General features: G+C 42.6%; 1 protein-coding gene across 1 annotated transcript in view; it reads right to left on the reverse strand.

Annotated features, from left to right (window-relative positions):
- DDX1 (DEAD-box helicase 1) overlaps nt 1–11,556 on the reverse strand; it is a gene marked incomplete at its 5' end in the record, with an annotated part of 31,696 nt that extends 20,140 nt beyond the window's left edge. The window contains 12 exons of the mRNA XM_079720937.1: nt 556–694; nt 1,420–1,534; nt 1,647–1,723; nt 3,307–3,379; nt 3,949–4,025; nt 4,393–4,476; nt 4,716–4,799; nt 6,681–6,728; nt 8,791–8,887; nt 10,093–10,122; nt 11,141–11,204; nt 11,507–11,556. Coding sequence (XP_079577063.1) covers nt 556–694; nt 1,420–1,534; nt 1,647–1,723; nt 3,307–3,379; nt 3,949–4,025; nt 4,393–4,476; nt 4,716–4,799; nt 6,681–6,728; nt 8,791–8,887; nt 10,093–10,122; nt 11,141–11,204; nt 11,507–11,556 — 938 coding nt within the window. The remainder of the gene's footprint in view (nt 1–555; nt 695–1,419; nt 1,535–1,646; nt 1,724–3,306; nt 3,380–3,948; nt 4,026–4,392; nt 4,477–4,715; nt 4,800–6,680; nt 6,729–8,790; nt 8,888–10,092; nt 10,123–11,140; nt 11,205–11,506) is intronic.
- Between the last annotated feature and the right edge of the window lie 10,019 nt (nt 11,557–21,575).

Consider the following 21,575-nt stretch of genomic DNA (forward strand, 5'->3'; position numbering starts at 1 on the left):
TATTTATTTTTGGCTGCGTTGGGTCTTCACTGCTGCGCGCGGGCTTTCTCTAGCTGCGGCGAGTGGGGGCTGCTCTTCATTGCGGTGCGCGGGCTTCTCATTGCGGTGGCTTCTCTTGTGGCGGAGCATGGGCTCTAGGCGCGCAGGCTTCAGTAGTTGTGGCACACGGGCTCAGGAGTTGTGGCTTGCAGGCTCTAGAGCGCAGCCTCAGTGGTTGAGGCGCACGGGCTTAGTTGCTGTGTGGCATGTGGGATCTTCCCAGACCAGGGCTCGAACCCATGTCCCCTGCATTGGCAGGCGGATTCTTAAACCACTGCACCACCAGGGAAGTCCCTCAATTTACTTTTTTAAATAGAACTCTTCTCACTTAAACAGGAGTTTTATATAGAAACTAATTGCTACTATATGTCAAAGTTAAATATATTTACACACTCATACACATGCATATGTACACACTCTGAATTTCCACCTCATTTTTTTTTCCTACTTTACTCTTCTTCTGAAACACCTCAGACCTAAAGACTATAGGCATTTGAGCACAAAAGGAAGCCTTACCTTAATTTAGGATTATCGACATATTTCTTAAACTGCTTGACGTTATTCAAAGTTTGTTCAGCCAACTCTCGGGAAGGTTCGACAATGAGAGCTTTCGGAGCGTTGGGGAGAAACTTCGCTTGTGCCACCTGAGCGTTACCTTAAGAAAAGAAAAAAGATTAGAACACGTTCAGATCACACCTCATGATACCTTTATTTGTAAAACACGAGCACAAATACTCCAGTGTCAAAATTTTAAATAACAACTGTCCAGTGGTATGGGGGATAGTCAAACTAAACAAAATAAAGATTCTTAAAATGAACCACAGATTCTTTAAATCTACGTGCAGTAATTTGAATTGATTATATGCTTTGTGATAAATTAAATGAGCTATGAAAGGTACTTTCTTTAAATAACTGGAAGCAGATTAGGCAGCACAATGGGGTGAGAGTGTGAGCTTTAGAGTCAGACTGCTTGGATTTGAACTCAGTTCTACCACTTACTTGTCCTCTGACCTTGTGCAAGTGACCGCAAGTCCCCACTCCTCAAGTTCTTTGTCTATAAAACTACCTTACAGGGTTGTTATGCAGACTACATAATGCAGGTGAAACACTTAACACAGTGCCATGGCACTTAATAAGCACACACATTATAAATACTAGATACCATCATCACCATGAACAGCTTCCCCAAAATGCATGAACTGAAACCAAATACTTGGGAGTTTATGAATTAGGTTTTGAAACTGAATTTTACTGACATGTTCAATAAAGATGCATGACTAAACAGGCAAGGGGAGGATCTGTACCTCACTACAAGAAGCCTTACTTACTGGAGTTTTCAACACCCCATTCTTGAAATCTTTACCCTCTCAGGTGCTATACCTGTGTGCTGTGATTTGACAGTGAAACTATCCGGTGCCTTGGAAAGGGCAACAAAACCATCTTTTGGTGGAAACTTAAATTCTTCTTCCCCGAAGTTGAATTTTAGTTCAGCATTCTAGCATTGAATAAAGGAGAAAATGAAAATGCTTAACCTAAGAGCAAACTAACCAATATGAAATAATGAAGATCAAAGTAGCTTATAATCACAGCAAAATGTCTCTCATTACCTTCAAAACACAGGCAGCAAAGAGGCCTTGGTTCTTCATATGTGGTGGTATTTCAAATGCCAGACCAAGGTCTTTTCCTTAAAAAAAAAAGAGAGAGAGAGAAATTGAATTAAAACTACCAGAAAAGAACGTCCACGTGCTCACACCACCAAATCTAGCAGCCGACGCACATCCACACGGCCCCCGCCCCGTTACTGCAGATTAACTGTGCTAATACCAATGTCTTCACTTTTTTACTTTACTCCTGAAATTGTCCCCCTCCCCCTCTACAATTTTAATTATTCCCTTCCTACGGGATTGCTTCCAGCAGACACTTGAATTAGACAAACCTCCCTGAGCTCAGAACTTCCTCCATCTGTCCTTTATTTTTTCTTCTCCTTTTTGTAGCAAAACTGCCTGATTTCCATGTTGACTGTGTCCACCTCATTTCACTCCATTCTCTGTTGAACGGATTCCCAGTCAGGCTCCCCCTACACACCCCTCGTTCCACCACAACAGCTCTTTGTCAAGCTCATTAACGAGCTCCACTTGCCAAACACAGTAGTTCTCACTCCTCATCTTTCTAGGCTAGACCCATCAGCAGCACTGGACACAATCTGATCATTCCCTCCTCCTTCAAAAGCTTTCTTCACCTGAACTGCAGGACCTCAACCTCTTTTGGCTTTCCTCCTCATTCACTTCTGCTGGATTCTCCTCAGTTTGCCAACTTCTAACCACAAGAATACCCTGGGCCTCAGATCTCTCCTCTTCATTACCTAGTCTCATTCCCTAGGTGATCTCATCTAGACCTATGACTGGATCATACATAAGCCAATGACTCTCAAAGATGTATCAATATTTCCACTTTTGATCCCTCCCCGAACGCTTAACTGTACATTTAACTACTTACTTGATTTCATCACTCAGATGTCTAATACGTATCTCAAACTTAACTTGCCCCAAACAGAACTCTTAGCATCCAACTGGTTCCCTACCTATTGTCACCACCCAGTGTTTTCAACAAAGCAGCCACAGTGATTGTACTGTTAAACTGTTAAAAACAGACGATGCCAATTCTCTACTCAAAACCTAATGGCTTCCAATCTCAGTCAAAATAAAAAGTTTGTATCATAGCCTATAAGGTCCTATATGGCCTGGCCTCACCACCTCACTGACCTAAGATTCTACGACCCTCCCCCATGCTCAGTGTGCTCCAGACCCACTGGCCTCCTCACTGTTTAAATACCCCAAGCACGCTTTCATCTCAGGACCTTTGCAATTACTGGTCCCTCTGCCTGAAATACTCTTCCAAGATATTTCTACTCAAATGTCACCTTCTCAGAGAAGCCTTCTCTGATCCCCCAGGATGCTCTCCAGCCCCTTACCCGGATTTATACGCTCCCTCAGTGCACTGTCCCCACCTAATACATATATTTGTCTGGCTCTCCCTATCAGTAGCTAAGCCCCACAGAAGTGTACATAAATTTATCTAGTCCATTTTCTGCTGTATCTCCAGCACCTACCAGCATGCCTGGCACACAGCAAATGCTCAATAAGTATTTGTTCAAAAGAAAGGCAAGGAGGAAGAGAAAGAAGATGGAAGACGGTGAGGAAATTTTAAAAATCACAAATAATGAATATCATATATACTCTCTAACAAAATGGTCCCTAGAAAGCTTACCATTTTTGGAGAATTTGACATGCCCTTTATCCATATCTAGGTAACATCCAATGGTATCATGCATAGTGAATTCCTAGAAAACCAGAAAGTCAAGTGCTGTTAATAAAAAGCAAATTTGAAAATAAGGTAAAAAGGTCAAATAGAGCTGCATCCAAAGTATGTGTTAGTGTTGCATAATACTTCGTTAAAATTCTAAAGTAGATTTTAAAAACGCCTAGTATAGCATATCATATATAAGAATAGAAGCATCAGACAGACTTTTTAGAATCAACATATTAAGGCTCCTCCACATTACCAGAGATGTCAGCTACCAGAACAAGTATATTTAGATTTAACATGACTCAAAATAAGAAATGAGTGCAGCACAAGTATTAAAGTCAAAGCCAAAATCAAAATGGGGTGAACACAGAAAACAAAGTAATATGCTTTGGAGGGGCTAATAAATGGCATAAAAGAAAAATAGTTCTCTTATTTTGTAACATTTCTTCACTGAAGTCCCAATCTGAACTTTCCGTGGAAAATATTCAGAAAATTCACTTGAATTTCACAATCATTTCTATACCCTCAGTCATGTCATGAGTGATCAAGTAAGTATGCAAGAAAACTTACTAACACTATGATTAAGTCATCAATACAACTTACCTCTCCATAATTATCAAATTGTTTATTGTGAGATTTCTTTCCTGTTCCACCAAAGCCAAATCCAAACTTGTCAGTACCTAGATTTTAAAAGTATTTTATAAATGTGGTAAGAATAAAGTTAAAAGCACCATGAAAGTCCACAAGTTGAAGATAATTTGAAGCATCTACACAGTATTGTGTGGTACATATTAATGCATACTAACTTTACTGACTTCATTCATACCCTTAACCTTAACCTCCTGATTTTATGACGTTATAATATCTATTTTTTGGTACTTCAAATCTTTCTTGGAACGAGGAGGGTAGAGGTAAATATTATTATTTCCATGTCTCTAAATATAAACTGTCTATGGTTACGTTTACTATTTTGCTCCCCACTAAAATAAAATGTTAAAAATTCACAAATGTAAAACAACAAATTCAGTTTATTTTAGAAACACTTACCTAGGTCTAGGGAAGCCTGCATAGAAGACCACCCAACTCTGCACAGTCCTTGGTCATGACAGGATACTTCATAGTAGTGTTTCCCTGCAAGGGCAAAATACTTTGAGATTTTTATAAATTATACACTTATGATTCATTTACCATGTAGCTACTTTCCCATTGTTTCTGAATAACAATTTGTATCTTCCAAATGAAGAATTGTAGATCTTTCTGTAACATTAAAAATCTTTTCAGATCCTCGATTCAAAGCTATTTTAAAGAGAAGTTCATGTATTAATACATCACCCCAAAAGTTCAGACAAGTACAAATGTTGTTTAAATACCTTTCGTTAATCCTTTAGTAGCTCTACATCCATGCCATTCCTTTACTTCTCTGCTCTGACAACAAAGACCATCTGACCCGATTGCTGGATTTGAGAAAAACACAGAAAACCATGTCAATACAGATTACATAAATCACGCGTTCTGAAATAAGTATCGTTCCGTCTCACTAATAAGGTCATTCGTTACTCGGTGCGATGTTCCGGGGACTGAGACGTGCTGACTCCTGAAGGGTAGCAACGTCTTCCCCATGAGCAGCTGCCCTCATCCATCCCCTGGAGGGCTGTGGCTTACGCTGAGGACTAGTTTCTCTACTGTTATCTGTTGGCTGGGACAGGATTTTACCACAACAATTCTAAAAAGGCATCAACACAGCACCTAACCTGACTTGTACTACCGCAGCTGCATCACCAACACACGTTTAGACAACTATTCTCTAGAGTCCTTTAAAGAAACGGATACTAAGGATGACGCAGCACCCACTCATCAATACTTGTTGCTCTGATTTTATGCCGAAATTAGAGCTTGAGTGAATGCTACACTAAAAGAAAAACAGAAACTCTGGCTTGTTCCCTAATCCGTGGATCCAGAAACCATAAAGGGAAAGCAGGAAAAGCCTGAACAAATAACCCTGTAGCTGTTATTTGCTAATATTAGGGCTCTAAAAGATGAAGTTCTATATTATACATCATAGTCAGTCATAGTGCTTATTGGTGCTTTTTGGCGTTAAGTAAAGCACTTGGCTTTTGTCTGTACTGGAAACTATAACTTCTGTCCTGATTCAGGCTTGCAAATCATATTCGCCACCTGAATGTAGAAGACATTTTTAAAAAAAGCATCTCGTCACACATTTTCCTTCACTTATAAGAAATTAAATTATTTATTCAAAGTATAAATTCTTATTCATATGGGTACATTATATAAACCTCTGAACTTTAAAAAAAAGTTCTCAGGGCTTCCCTGGTGGCGCAGTGGTTGAGAGTCCGCCTGCCGATGCAGGGGATACGGGTTCGTGCCCCGGTCCGGGAAGATCCCACATGCCGCGGAGCGGCTGGGCCCGTGAGCCATGGCCGCTGAGCCTGCGCGTCCGGAGCCCGTGCTCCGCAACGGGAGAGGCCACAACAGTGAGAGGCCCGCATACCACACAAAAAAAAAAAAAGTTCTCGGACAAGGGTAAATCATAAAAATTTTTGTATTTAAAATTCTTTATGCATATATACATATATAAACTTTTACATAAATTAGGTATCACATGGTAGAGAGTAGCAGTGTGGGGTTGTTTGTTTCTGTCATGATTCCTCAAGGCCCACTGACCTTTCTCTGCATCCTGATTTTCTTACTCATTGACACCTGGAGAAAATTCCTCCAAGTCAACTCTGCAGTTCTGACTTATTCTTCATAATAGCTGCACAACAGTCCTTGGATACACCCTAATCTTTGTTTACCATTCTAGCAGTATCATTTACTTTGCTGGCAGTTTTTATCATTATAAATAATGTTGCATCAAACAGCTTTGAAAGTGTATTCTTACATACTGGCACTTTCATTCCAATGAGCTTGACCTTCCAGGAATATATGTTTTTAAAATATTAACAGGTAATGCCAAACTCCTTTTCAGAGAGGCAGTAATTTGTAAGTCGGTTATCACCCTTTTGGATTCTTGCCAATCAGATGGGTATAAAACAACATTCACTGTAACTTTAATTTCCATTTCCCTGCTACCTGTAAACTTGACCTTTGTATGTTTATTGCCATTTGGATTTGGTTCTTCTGTGAACTGCCTATCCACATCCTTTGTCCATTTTCCACTGATTGCTTATCTCCTTCTTACTAAAACAGGTAACACTTAATCTGCTGTCAACACAAGAACCCCTTACCAGTTTACAAGGATTCTTTATCTTTCTTCAACACTGCATTAAAAACAAGTTTTTGAATCACAAATGTGCTGCTAAAATCTATCCACTTACCAAAAGCAGATCCTCTATCATATGGGTTCATTTGCCATTTGTTCAGCACTAAGCAAATTAAAACAAGAAAAGTTAACCCCAAACAAACATAATTTAAAACATGCTACAAAAAATGAAGCAAATATTTTATATTTTATATGATATCTTAACTCCTCTAGTTCCAATATGGTTTTATACACTATTTGGAATGTACGATTAAAACTGCTGCTGTTTTTATTAAAGGCAAAACTGAAACAAGCCAAAAATAATAGTCACTGGCCCATCCAGGGCAACCTTTTCTGCTCACTTGCTTCAGTGCCTTTTTATTAGATGGCACTGATCTTTGTCATAACTATGGAAGTATTAATAAAATGAAGTTCTGGTGACTTCAATCATAACGAAAATAACCCACCAACATATCAGAATCTAATTATCACTTTATCATTATTAAAAGAAAAGCAAGTCCTTTATTTTAAATAATTCATAAGTGACAAAATATTTTCCTCCTCACTGTTATGGGATTGGCATTTTTCTTTTCTAAAACATCTTAAGAGTCTGGATAAGCAAAGAATCACAATAGCTAAAGAGAATGCTATGTGTTTTCAAGCCCTATTTCCACCCAAGGTAGAAATCTTTTCTAGATTATTTCTGGTCAAATGATATCTATCATCTGCTTAAACACCTGGAATGATGGTGAAGTAACGTCCTCTTGAGGGTCTCTATCCATTGTGGGCTCAATCAAGCTACTAGGAATTAAACAGTATTTTCTAGAACAATTATTCTCTCTCCAGATCCCAACAATGATTTAACAATTATACCACCTCCCTTTTTTATTTGTGTCTCCATGTCTAAGTATCTAGCTTCCTTACTCCTAATAGGACATGATTTTTGGAACTGCAACCATTCTGGTTATCCTTCTGTGGAAGCAGACAGGATCCTTCTCTTTCATCACTCTCTCTGATAAATGATGGTTTATAGTTGCTACAAATTCTGAGACTATTTTTAAACAGACTAATAGTCTAAATAGTTCATATCCATTATCTCACAATTCATTTACAAATGAGTTCATTCTACAAACTATGTAACATTGTTACTTTCAACTACTGAGAAGAAAATGTTGATATGCCAGCTCACTCCGCTTAAGCTTGCAATTTGTCACAATCCTATTTTGTATCATGAAACAAAAGTGACTTAAAATGTAACAAAACCATAGACTACTCAAGATAGAATGGAATTCAGAAACCACTTAATAAAAGCAACAAAATTTAAGGATGAGAAAACTAATGTAAGATTGTTCATGGCACAGACAGGACCAATCGCCATGGAGACAGGACTGAAAATAAGAAATGACTTTAAAATGTACACTTTACATTTCAACCTCCTGGGCTCCTTCTTTCTTATCTTAAAGGAAAATGCACACCTCTTTTCCCTGTAGAAGGCAATATTTCCTACCACCGTGGGTTTATACTCTATCAACTATTTGTAAAATCTTTCCTTAATGCCTTTGTAAAATACTGTACCAATTTATCTTCAGTATTATGCATAAAAAGTTATCAGGTTAAGAAAAACATTAAAATAACTAAATATAATTTCTAAAATGCCAGTGTTTTCTCAAAGACAACACTGTTAGTACCTTAGGAGGGACAGTCTTTCAGTGTTTATGCTCTAAATGACATTTAGCATCCCTGGTTTCCAGGGCAACAAATGACAATACCATCCCCTGGATACTGACAATAAAAATGCACACTCAAATTTCACATCTGGGGCTTCCCTGGTGGTGCAGTGGTTAAGAATCCACCTGCCAATGCAGGGGACACAGGCTCAAGCCCTGGTCTGGGAAGATCCCACATGCAACGGAGCAACTAAGCCCATGTGCCACAACTACTGAGCCTGCACACCTAGAGCTCATGCTCCGCAACAAGAGAAGCCACCGCAGTGAGAAGCCCACGCACTGCAACAAAGAGTACCTCACCACAACTAGAGAAAGCCCGCACACAGCAATGAAGACCCAACGGAGCCAAAAATAAATAAATAAAACAAATTTATTTTTTTTAAAAACTTCACATCTGTAAATGCCAGGAATGAGAATTACTAATTTATACAAAAGGAAATTAATATATGCAAAAATTACCTGAAGCACCAGTTTTAATTGTCGCTTTTCCTTTTTTGCCTTCTTGTTGGTCTTTCAGAGTTTCATAAACTATCTGGATAACTGGAATACTGAAAGCCTAGCAAATAAACAAGAGTCCTCTATATTAGCATTCAGATATCAGTGACAGTTCAATAATCAACATAAATTACAAAAATCGTGCACGCACCTTAAATAATGACACATATTCCTGAGCGCTGCTCCAATTTGCCCAAACCCAAAATACCAGTAAGATAACAAGAGTTGACTGAATGAAGGAAATAAGAACCAGCTGATAGCCCAAAACAATAAACAATTGGGACCCACAGAATGAACTAAACTAAAAAGGATAAATATTATTCTGACAAACCGTTTCTCTAGTCTAGGCCAACAGGAGATCAACCTCTATTTGCAACTTCTTTTTTTAAATTTTATTTTATTTTTTTGCGATACGCAGGCCTCTCACTGTTGTGGCCTCTCCCGTTGCGGAGCACAGGCTCCGGACGCACAGGCTCAGCGGCCATGGCTCACGGGCCTAGCCGCTCCACGGCATGTGGGATCTTCCCGGACCAGGGCACGAACCCATGTCCCCTGCATCGGCAGGCGGACTCTCAACCACTGCGTCACCAGGGAAGCCCTATTTGCAACTTCTTTATTACTAGAGCCACTGCATTAAAATTCAGAAGTGAGTATAAATACTAAAGATACTGTAACTCTTTCTCCAAGACCAGTTTTAAACTATATTCTTAAAGCCATACTCATATAAATCTTATTTCAGAATGAGCTGGCAACAAAAATATTGTTCTCTGTGGCAAGCAACCACTTTTTACATTTTGGAAGGAGGATACTTGATTAAATATTTCAAAGTAAAAACCACTGTTCAAAGTTGCTTTAAAAATCAAATCTTACCGGCTTCCCTGGTGGTGCAGTGCTTAAGAATCCGCCTGCCAATGCAGAGGACACAGGTTCGAGCCCTGGTCCAGGAAGATCCCACATGCTGCAGAGCAACTAAGCCCATGAGCCATAACCGCTGAGCCTGCACTCTAGAGCCCGGAGCCACAACTACTGAGCCCGCGTGCCACGACTGAAGCCCGCGTACCTAGAACCCGTGCTCTGCAACAAGAGAAGCCACTGCAATGAGCAGCCCGTGCACCACAACAAAGAGTAGCCCCCGCTCACTGCAACTAGAGAAAGCCCGCGTGCAGCAACGAAGACCCAACGTGGCCAAAAATAAATAAATAAAATAAATTCATGAAAAATAAAATCACCTCTTACAAAGTAAGTCAATTTAAGTTTATTACTTACACCCGTTTTTCCACTTCCCGTTTCTGCAGCCTAAATGAAGAAGAGAAAAAAAGTTTTAAGTTGTCAGTTAAGGAAATCAAATTAATGCGACACCATGTAGAAATCTTTAACAATTCACAAGCTACCTTTATTTCCCCAGTGTCTGCAGATTATTCAGACTTCCTCATTCAACTTTATTGTCTATCTTGCCATTCCTCTTCCATTCCCTCAAGAATCTGTTCTCCCTTTCCTTTTCCCATTGCTACCATTCACATCTAAACCCTTATTATTCTAACCTAGATTATTATAAAAGTATCCTAACAGTATCTCATGTCTTAGAGCTACACTACAAGCTGCTATCAAATCAGTCTTTATAAAAACACAATTCTAACCGTGCAACGCATCCCTAGTTAAACATTTCCAATGATCCACACTGCCAACAAACACCCAAATTCTTTAGCATGACACTTAAGAAAGGGCACAAATAATCTGACCCACTGTATACGTCTCATCTTATCTCAAGTTACACTCTCCACCCCAGACACACGTATTTTATGCTACCACTGAAGTGAATTACTCTGGGATCATATCCTGCATTCTCCTATTCACGGTTTCTGTTGATGTGCTCTCCACCTAGAGAGCATCTCTTCACCTAGAGAGCATCTCTCCTTTATCTCCCCTTGTCCAAAATCTACCTCCTCCAAGCAGAGTCCTTTATGATTCCTCAAGCGGAAGGTAACTGGACCCCACTTGAATCTTTTCATACTTTGCACCTCTCAGGCAGGTGCCACATTTTCCCTTGTATGACATTTATCCATGTACATGTCTTACTGTGCTACTGGGTTGAAGCTTCTGAAGGGCAAAGACTGCATTTTATTCACCTGTGTTCCCCACAACTTCTACCTAATTACTTTGAATGCAGCATAGGTAGCTTAAATGTTTGTGAATAAATAAAATTAATTTGGTGAAAATACCATTTTTAAGCCTATGGAGTTCTTAAAGTGGGTCATTAACAGCCCCAGAATCGTGTTTCCCCAGCTTCCAACGACCTCACCACATTTAAACATACCATAAGGACATCACCTCCTCCTAGGATCAGTGGGATGGACTCAGCCTGGATATCAGTTGGGAGACTAAAAGAATCATATTTTGAAGAATTTTAGTTAATTAGAAAAAAATCACCTAAGCTAATTAAGTCATGTTAAACTATAAACCTAAAAGAGAATTTTATTTGGTAAACACTACCAATCTTTTTCAGCTAAAAATACATCAACGTTTAGAAAGGAAACTATGATTTAAAGAATCACAGGAAAAAACTCAATTTCACTTACCCAACTGGGCCCAAAAATATGTGATAAAAACACTAACCACTATTTAAATTGAAAAACATTGTTGTCACAGGTACATTTAAGCTTTTAAAGATGGAGGTACTTACAGCCAATCCATCTCTTCCACAGCTTGAGCAATTTCAGGCATAACACCCATCTCTGAAAACAAAAATTAATTTAAAAAACTACACATACTAAACTTAAATCATATTGCTCTTAAAATTACTGTTCAATGGGGAAACAAGTTTGAAACATAGCTCAGTTACATAGTATCTCTTGAGTATAAATTTTGGAGAAAAACTTGAGTTCAAATTCAAGCTCTCACTAGCAATGTGACCTTAGGCAAGCTATAAACCTATTTCTTCACACAAAATGGAGCTAATATTGCTTATGTTGTAGGAATATGGGACGATTACAGATAATCATATGAATGCATCCAGCACATAGCTATCACTTGGTACATAGTATCCACCAGTGAGTGTTTCCTCCCTATGACTGGTGAAAAATCTGCCAGAGTTGGAAAGTTCTACACCAGTACCATGGTTGTTTCACCTAGAGATAATGTGGAAATCATTTGCCTTGACTCTTTGAGGACCATGTGAATACCCTCAGCGATCTGAGAAAAATGAACAGGCAAGGAGAGCCCACATTTATAGGCAGTCATAATCAAAACTCTGGTAAACTGAAACGGGAGGGGCTGCTGCTGAGAACTTGGGTTAACTGGAAATGTCAGCTGAAGAACTACTGTTCTTAATTGTTCACATGTTTAAGTAATTTACATCAAAGTGAATCATAAATGAATAGATTGGGTTATTTCTAATTGGATTTTGAAATTTTAACACTTCTCAAATGAACTGTAGAGGGTACACACGGAATAGTGAGTTGTATTACTTAAATCTCCTTTCCAAATAAGAAGTGATCTTTCTTTTAAGTCTGCATTTTTAAAATGTAGCTTTTATTAGTTATCTTTACAAAAGTATATATTTCTATTGAAAAATGAACAACACTCAAATATACCCAAGCCCCAGAAATAACCTATTTGGAAATTTTGTATTTCTTTTTTTTTTTTTTTTTTTTTTTTTTTGTGGTACGCAGGCCTCTCACTGCTGTGGCCTCTCCCGCCGTGGAGCACAGGCTCCAGACGCGCAGGCTCAGCAGCCGTGGCTCACGGGCCAAGCCGCTCCGCAGCACGTGGGATCCTCCCACACCGGGGCACGAACCGTGTCCCCGGCATCGGCAGGCGGACTCCCAACCACTGCGCCACCAGGGAAGCCCCTGTATTTCTTATAATCATTTGTGAAAAGGCATAAAATAAAACTACAATCCACTGCAAGAGTAGCTTTTTCTTTGCATCAGGTGAGAAGACACATACTAGCAACTAACAATAGATACAACACTAACATTTTGTATAATAAACGAGTTAATATAAACATTGATGACATGGGAAAGTGTAAAAATCTTTTTCAAAAAGGCAGGCTCTCCTACACCTAAATCTCTTCAGAAAAGCCACAGACTGAAAAACTACTCAAGATCAAAAGTTGTATATCCAAGCTGACCTTTTTAAAAATTGCCCCCATTAAAGTCTAGGTGTATTCTCTCTCCTACAACGCAAATTGCTTAAAAAAAGGGAGTGATGGTCTTCAATATGCTGCATACAGAATACTGCAAGCTGAAGCTGCTTGTGAAACTATTATATTGCAAGCAGCAACCACAGACAGCTTTCAGCAAATTCCAGGCAATTTCTTGTTCCATTCTGGTCATGTTTTCTGCAGGTTTGCTTTGAAACCATCATGTTTTCTTTAAACAGAACATTTTTAACACTCAAAAGAAAAAGAGGAATATTCATGCTCAATTCCACTTTTGTCTTTATTTCACATCACAGACTCTTCTAGTCCTTTACTCTAATAGTCCTGAAATCCGTGCATGACTCCCAAAGAAGTGAACCTATAAAATGACAACCTGGAACTGCTCTACACACCTTGGCTCTGAAATCTTGTTTGAGGAGAGAGCTGGGGAAACAAAAACAGCTCCCAGTCTGAGCAGATTTCCCCTTGCCTATTATGAAATGCAACTAAAACAATCAGAAATCCTCTCTCACGACTAAAACCTTGGAATTCCTAACGTTCTAATAGGAGAAAAATGAAGAAAGTACAATACTGTGTTATATCTGAAGTCATCTTAATAGATTAACAATATTAAAAGATAGCAGGCCTAATTTGATACATTTATTGCTATATAAATGTACGACTTTTAGTCTATAAGGCTTACTGCAACTTGTAAAACTGTGGATGTATAAAGGAAGGATGATAAAGGAAAAGAGAAAAACAACTGTCGGGTTAGGTAAGCCACCTAAAATTCCTGTTTGGAATAAAGGAATTTTATTTGCTGATGATACCATCAGCAAATAAACAACGATTTTCAACATTTGTGATGGGTTCGTGTGTACGCGGACGAAAATGCTTTCCCTCTAGCTTAGGTATTCAACGTTACTGTTGATATAATAGAGCTTAACCACAAATAAATATCAGGTTTGTGCCTGGAAATTTTAGTTTTGGAAGGGCCTGAAGCAAACTAGATGCAGGATGGTCATTTCCAACTGACCCCTCCCCGCGCCCTGCTGCTTCTCGGCCAGGCCAAGCCCCTATCGGGCGCGGAGAGAAAAGGGCTCCTGAGCACCACTGCCACGTCAAAGAGCAAGAGGCCGGGGCTCCGAGAGCGGCCGCAGCAACGCCGCCGCATCGTTCTCGCAGCCCCGGGTGTCCCGGTAGGACGGCCGAGTGAAGGGAGGCTGGAAAGAGAGAAAGAAGAGAGCGAGCACGGGGAGGCCCGGCCCAGCCAGCACCTGGAGGGAAAGGTTCTCCCTGCAACACCGAGGCGCACCGATCGGGCCTCTCGCGCCGCCACCGATCCGCCCGCAGTGCGGGGACCGAGGGGACAGCTTTGGACAGCTCCCTCCTGTCCCGCGCGGCACCTGTGCGCCCCCGCCCCAAAGGCTCCCCTCCAGCCGGCCCAGGGCCGAGGCGTGCATCGCGCCGCCCGCTCCAGACCCAGCTCCGCAGACGCACCGGAGAAGGCCGCCATCTTCGCCCAGTCCTCCGCGATTCAGCTCGCGTTCCCTCCCTCCGAAAGGACACGCGGCGCGGTAGCGGCCGGCGCTTCCGGCCCCCCCCCAACCCGGCCCGAGTGTGCCGCTTTCCAAGTCCCGGCAAGGACCCAGCTCCAAAAGAACTGTTCCGGCTAAAGAAAAGACCCGCCGCGGACTCCACGGCGCGGACCCAGTTCAGCTGCCCCTTGCTTTTCCTAAGTAGCCAGGACCCGTCATCATTAGACGTACTCAGAGTTACCTTTTATGTAGAGCATGCTATGTGTCATCAGGAGCACTTTTCCACATGCAAGGAAGCAGACGTTACGTGATAAGGGCCACACAATGGCCCAGGATGACCTGACAGCAAAACTGTGCCATCTCTGCTGCCTCACTCAGACCCCGCAGCCTTTCAAAGATAAGTAGGGCTTTGTGGTGTGTGAATGACCTGGAGAGAACGTACCGAATTCATCGCCCAGAAAACCAGCGCTAGTGAGTGCCTGGCACCCAACAGTCATTTACTACATACTTTCGACTGATTTCGGTCTCCCAGCCTCCCTTACCCGGTGTTTGATAGAGTATTGATAATTTCACATTTATTTGACGTCCTTACAGTTTGACTCTTCTCTTTGCAGAAAGATAGGAAAAGTAAATGAATGTTTAATCCTGCCAACAACTCTGTCAGCTTGTATTAGCATCTTTAGACGAAGATACTAAGTTTCAGGAAAATTAAGTAACTTATCTAAAGCCATATAGCTACTGAATGGCAGCGAGATTTCTGAGCCACATCCGCCTAACTTCAGGGTCCGTGCTGTACCTAATGTGTAGCCTGCCCCAGAATGACATGAGAAAAGTCAAACCCTCAGGCAAGATGTTTTAGATGGACTTAGAACTACAACTTTTGGAGCCATACCCCCTGCGTTTGAATTCTAGCCCTGGCATTTGCTAGCTGTGTAACCTTGAACAAGTCTGGGCTTCAGTTTACTCATTTGTGAAAGAACCATGAATAATAGTACCTATCTTGAAGGATTGGTATGAGGCTTGAATAAAGTAGGTAAAGCACCTCAACAGTGCACAGCACGTGGTAACAATGTATGTGTTAGCTCTATTATTATACTATTACATGTAATAGGATTCACCTAAAGTTCCAACAAGGACAATACAGTCAGGCCTGCCTGCAGCTTCCCACCTCCAGGGGGCACCATTCACATTATAGTCTATACTCTCATTATATTTTGTATAAATGTATATGTGATACCCCCTGAGAGTTAGGCAATGTAGCAGTTCTGAACAGATGCCACGTACGCCATATTTTTCCTTTCTCAAGGGACAAAGCATTTTCCAGGGGACTGCTCAGAGGACTTCTGATCTCAGGAGTTTGGGAAGCAGAAGGCATGCTATGAGAAGCTGTGACTAGAAGGCCCCAAGGCAGCAGGGCAGGAAAAGAGCCAGAGGGAAGAGAAGGCAGCTGTAGGAGGAGACCACTTTTCCAACAACTGTGGGCAAACGTGTGGCTTTTCCACCCAGGGCTAACTGGACCTGTGGAGAGTGGACTTGAAGCTCTCTTCAAAGGGAACATGCCCAGGACTTCCCTGGTGGTCCAGCGGTTAAGACTCCACACTTCGAATGCAGGGGGCGCAGGTTCGATCCCTAGTCGGGATCCCACATGCCACGCAGCCAAAAAAAAGGGGGTGGGGAATGTGCCCAAGAAAGCTGCCTGGAGAAGCTAAATGATGCAGCAGACAGACCCCCAAAGGACCCTGTTTTATTCATACCTTTGAACCAGAGGACAGACATCACCTGCTTCATGGAAGTTGCATTTGGAGGATACCAGCAGAAGAATCTCCAAGAAACCAACAAAAAGTACCCCTGAGCTAAAAAAAAATCGACCTTGGGAATTATTGAGCCAGAGAGCGCCAGATTCAGATCACAAAGGCACCAGCCAAATAAAGGTGGGTCTCCTCCATGTCCAGATTTTACCGCTCTGCAAGGGTCAGAAACAACAGCTAATGGTAGAGGGGAGAGCAGAAAAGAGATTGACTGCATCCTTCACCACATTGCTAAACTGGGGAGGGAGGAAGCTGTCATTTTGGTTAAAGTTGTGAGTTATGATCATGACACTGGACCCAATAGTTTAATTACAGAAATGAGACTATAATCGTGATGAAAATAGCCAGGCAACATTTCGTTATCTGGGAGTGACCAGAAAAACTCTGGAAGATGCTGGAGACTCCATCTAGGTCAGAGGAAGAAATAGTCTCTAGAGAGGGTTTCAAGGTAACAGATAATGTTTTCTGCTCATTCCCTATCAAGTTTAGCTTATTTAGTAAATATAATACAAGAGAGATATAATAATACCTTCAATAATGTGAATTGGGATATAATGTGATTGGCTCCCCTCTTTGGCAGGTAGGACAAGGCCAGGCAAAGAAGTGGCAGGCAACCCCTTCATCCAACCAAGAGATAAATGATGGGTGTCCCCAGTCCAGTATCCTGCTGGTCCACTCTGCCCAAAACAGGCTGATTAAATGGGCACATACTATCCGGGAGACAGTCCTGGAATCCTTGCCTGGCTCCAGAAACCCACCTACATAAATCATTAGGTAGGAAGACAACGACCACTAGGTGGCGCCAAACTGCAGTTGATCCCGGTAAAGGTTGAAAGGGACGTAAAACTCCCAGCTGGCACTTTTCACTGGACATTTATTTCTATAACCTCACAATAACCCAGCATCGGGCTTCCCTGGTGGCGCAGTGGTTGAGAGTCCGCCTGCCGATGCAGGGGACACGGGTCCGTGCCCCGGTCCGGGAAGATCCCACATGCCGCGGAGCGGCTGGGTCTGTGAGCCATGGCTGCTGAGCCTGCGCGTCTGGAGCCTGTGCTCCGCAACGGGAGAGGCCACAACAGTGAGAGGCCCACGTACCGCAAACAAACAAACAAACAATAACCCAGCATCTTATTGGGTTGGGTAATTGGACCTTTTGAACCCATAGCCAATCACATATGGTGGAATTTTGCTGTATTATCCATACACCCAGAGAGATTGTGTTATGTATTGACTTTCCAAATAAGCTGTACTTACTAGGCCACTGCAGACCAGATAGATTTGCAGCTACCAAGTCAGGCCTACGAAATAGGTCCTTGAGATACCCAGGCCCTTGAGAGTATAGAGAGGATTTCCTTAAAAAAAAAAAAAAAGGAAAGGTCTGACTGGCGATTACTCTTTGTGCTCTGGAATATGGACATGGTACCTGGAAAGGCAGTGATGAGCCTTGAAGATGAAAGCTTCATGCTAAGGCTATTGAAGCAGAAAATAGGAGGAGATTGGATCCTTGATGATGGTGGTGAGCCCAGGTCTGTCTGCCTCAAGACCTCTTGTGGCTGGAGAATGCATTACGTAGTTGAGCCACTGTTAATTCTCTCTGGCTCACCACCCAACACATACCTAACAGGTACAGAAAAGAAAGGAGATGAGACATTCATCAGTATAGATTTTGTGTAGTGAATCACTCAGAAAATTTTTTCAAATGTTCTAGAATAGAGCAATAAGAAACCTATCGTGGCTTCAAGATGGAGGCGACCTTGGCTTGAGTCATGAAGGCACCATCAAAAACAACCCTTGAGGAATGGCGGTCCTGTGGTTAGGACGCCATGCTTCCACTGCAGGGGGCACAGATTCGATCCCTGGGCAGGGAACTAAGATCCCACTTGCCAAGTGGCATGGCCAAAAAAAAAAAAAAAAAAAAAGAATCACTTGAATTTAAAAAAAAACAGTCCTTGAATATATGGTCATTTCCTCACAACCAAAAATGAAGATGAAATGTGCCATATGTAATGGAGGAAGTGAGCCTGAACCCAGCCTAGGGAATATAATTCAAATCAGGTTGTTTACTTTGTCCTTTCATTGGCACCCAGCCACACTCCCCAGTCCCTATCCTGGCTCCTTCTGGGCTCTCGTTCCTAGCTCCTAAGGATCCAGCCACCACCAAGAGGGAAGCTGCAAGAGAGAGTTGTTTTAATGTAAAAGAAGTCAATTAGAAAATGCAGTATCTTCATTACGTGGCCCCCCAGAAATCCTTCCTCACAATAGATAATACAAACCCACTCATCATGCCACACAGGTAACTGCAACTTATCCCTCCTCAAAGGCTCCCCAGGAAGTTTGCCCTCAGATCTATGTCTTAGGAGAACAGAGAACTTGGCATCACCTGCTCTGGATCTTGAATCTTGCTGTGAGCAGATGTGGCCAACCTTCCATCAGGACACCCTCTCCACTTTGATACAGCTCTTGGTTGGTAAGACTCCTGATTCCGTCTTCCTCAGGATGGCACACACCAGACCCTCCAAGTCTAGCCTCCTGCTTCCTGCCAGCATGTACCCTTGGGATCATTTTACCCTCCAGCATGTCAAACTATATAGAATTCCTTGGGGATTCCCTGACAGATGAGTGGTTAGGATTCCATGCTTCCACTTGAGGGGGCACGTGTTCGATCCCTGGTTGGGGTGCTGTGCAGCACGGCCAAAAAAAAAAAAGAATATTAGAATTCCTTGCATACAGCAGGTTGCCTCTCACCACTGTGTATTTCCGATGCTGTTTCCTCTCCCCAGAATAGCCTTTCCCTGTTAGTTTCACTTATCTATTGCTGAGTAATACCCCCAAATGAATACAACGACCAATTTATTGGTCATGATTCTGTGAGCCTGGAATTGGGGCAGGGCTTACCTGGCTGGTTCTTCTGTTCCACATGGCATGACCTGGGGTCATTCACTTGGCTGCATTCAGCTGGTGGGCTGGACTGGACGGTCTGAAAAGACTTCACTCTCATGGGTGGTGCTGTAGAGCTCCCGGACACCGCCTTGCTCTCTCCACGTGGTCAACTTGGACCTTCTCACAGCAGGATTAATCCCAGGGAAGACAGACTTCCTACATGGTAGCCGGGTTTCAAGAGGATAGGGCCCCAAAATTGAAAGCCGAGGCTGCATATCTCAAGTCAGCTGTGGAAGTAGCCCAGTGTCACTTCTGCCAGATTCTATTGGTCAGTACAAGTCACATGATCAGCACAGCCCAGATTCATGAGGAGCGGAAACAGGCTCTACCTCTTGATGCAGGGAATGGCAAAGAGTGTGCTGCCATCTGTAGTATACCACGCCTCTCTTCTTGGCAAACTCCTAATTATTATTCCGATTCAGCTAAGCTAGCAACTTGCAGCAAATCCTGCTTAAGGCCAATCCCCAGCTAACAGATACTGCTAGTTTGCCCCAATGTTTATTTCTCTTTTTCCTTAAATTTCTGACTTTAAGCCAGATGTATGGCTTCCCAGAATAAAAACTCCACTTCCTGGGTTTCCCTGGTGGCGTAGTGGTTGAGAGTCCGCCAGCCGATGCAGGGGACACGGGTTCGTGCCCCGGTCCGGGAAGATCCCACATGCCACGGAGCAGCTGGGCCTGTGAGCCATGGCTGCTGGGCCTGCGTGTCTGGAGCCTGTGCTCCACAAAGGGAGAGGCCACAACAGTGAGAGGCCCATGTACCGCAAAAAAAAAAAAAAAAGACTCCACTTCCTAACCCCCCTGGTAGCGGGGCCGTACGCCTGTGTTCTGGCCAGTGGCATATAAACAGAAGTGCCCTTAATGTAGTTGGTGCATCCTTCTTGCTCTTGCTCCTTCCTCTTGCTGGAATAGGGATGCAATGGCTGGGGTTTGAGCAGCCATATTGGACCATGAGAAGAAAGCCATGTACTGAGGATGGCAGAACAATACGAGACAAGTAGCTGAGTCCCTGGCACCAAGGAACACTGTACCAGCCAGAACTGTGACTCTAGATTTCTTACATGAGAGAGAGATAAACATCTATCTTCTTTGTTTTGGGTTTTCTCTCCCAAATGACCAAACCTAATCCTAATTTATATACCCCTCCATTAGTTATCTATTGCTACAGAACAGTGACCCCAAAAATCTAGTGACTTAAAACAGTGAACATTTATTATCGCTCACACTTCTGTGGAGCAGGAATTCAGGAGCAGCTTGGCTGGGCCTGTCCACTCAGAGCCATTCTTGCTGTTGTAGTCAAGCTGCTAGCCAGGTTTGCAATCATCTGAAGTCTAGGGGCAGGGGCGGGGTGGGGGAGGGGAAAGATCAGCTTGTAAAGGCCACTGGCTCTTATGACTGCGTGGCAATTAGCAGGAGGCCTCTGTCCTCCACTTGGACCTCTTCTAGGGCAGCTTGAATGTTCTCATGAGATGGTTGCTGGCGCCCCCTACACCACCCCCCTTTGCCACCGAAACCAGCGATCCTAGTAAACAAAGCAGAGCGAGTGATATCTTCTACAGCCTAGCCATCAAAGTCACACTGCCACTTCTGCCATATTTCATTGGTCACAGAGACCTGTTCACAGGCATGAGACACACACAAAGGCATGAGGACCAGTGGATGAGGATCATTTAGGGACCAGCTCAGAGGTTGCCTTCCACACCCCCCTGCTTCCCTAACAGACCCCTTATTTGTTCAAGTAGCAGGTGGCAATCCCTCAACATCAGGAAAAAGCCTGTTCATCCTCTGGGGTAAATCATGTTCCTTCCGGACCAGCCATTGTTGTCATTAAGTTTGTTGGCTTAGTCTACCCTGTTTTTCACAGTTTACCTGACTCAGAAAGCAGTTTGGAGACAGCGAAGGCTCATGTTTTAACATCCTCTTTTTTCCCTCTGAATTTCCCACAGCTTCTGAGCTGAGCAACAATCATTGAATTTTATGCTTTTGTCAAAATAAGCTGTCAGAAACGGGTCCAGATCTATTAGAATGCAACATCATTCTCGCTGCCCCAGTGTTCACCTTATGGTGCAGGGACCAGAGAGAGACAGCAAATGGACATAAATCCAGAGACCTATAATTTTCTATCCCCTGAAGAAGTGGCCATAAAGTCCATCACTCCAGATATATGGGAAGCAGAAGACAAAGGACAACTCAGATGAGTTTCAGAGGGGCTGTAACACAGAAAAAGAGATCTTACTAACTGTGTCGGTCTTGTCATAAGCAAGCCAGGCAGGGACATGATTTATGGCTGGGTGCTGAGTGGCCCGCAGGCATGAACACCACTCCG

The sequence above is a fragment of the Hyperoodon ampullatus genome (genome assembly GCF_949752795.1).
Source record: "Hyperoodon ampullatus genome assembly, chromosome: 15".
Lineage (NCBI taxonomy): Eukaryota > Metazoa > Chordata > Mammalia > Artiodactyla > Ziphiidae > Hyperoodon > Hyperoodon ampullatus.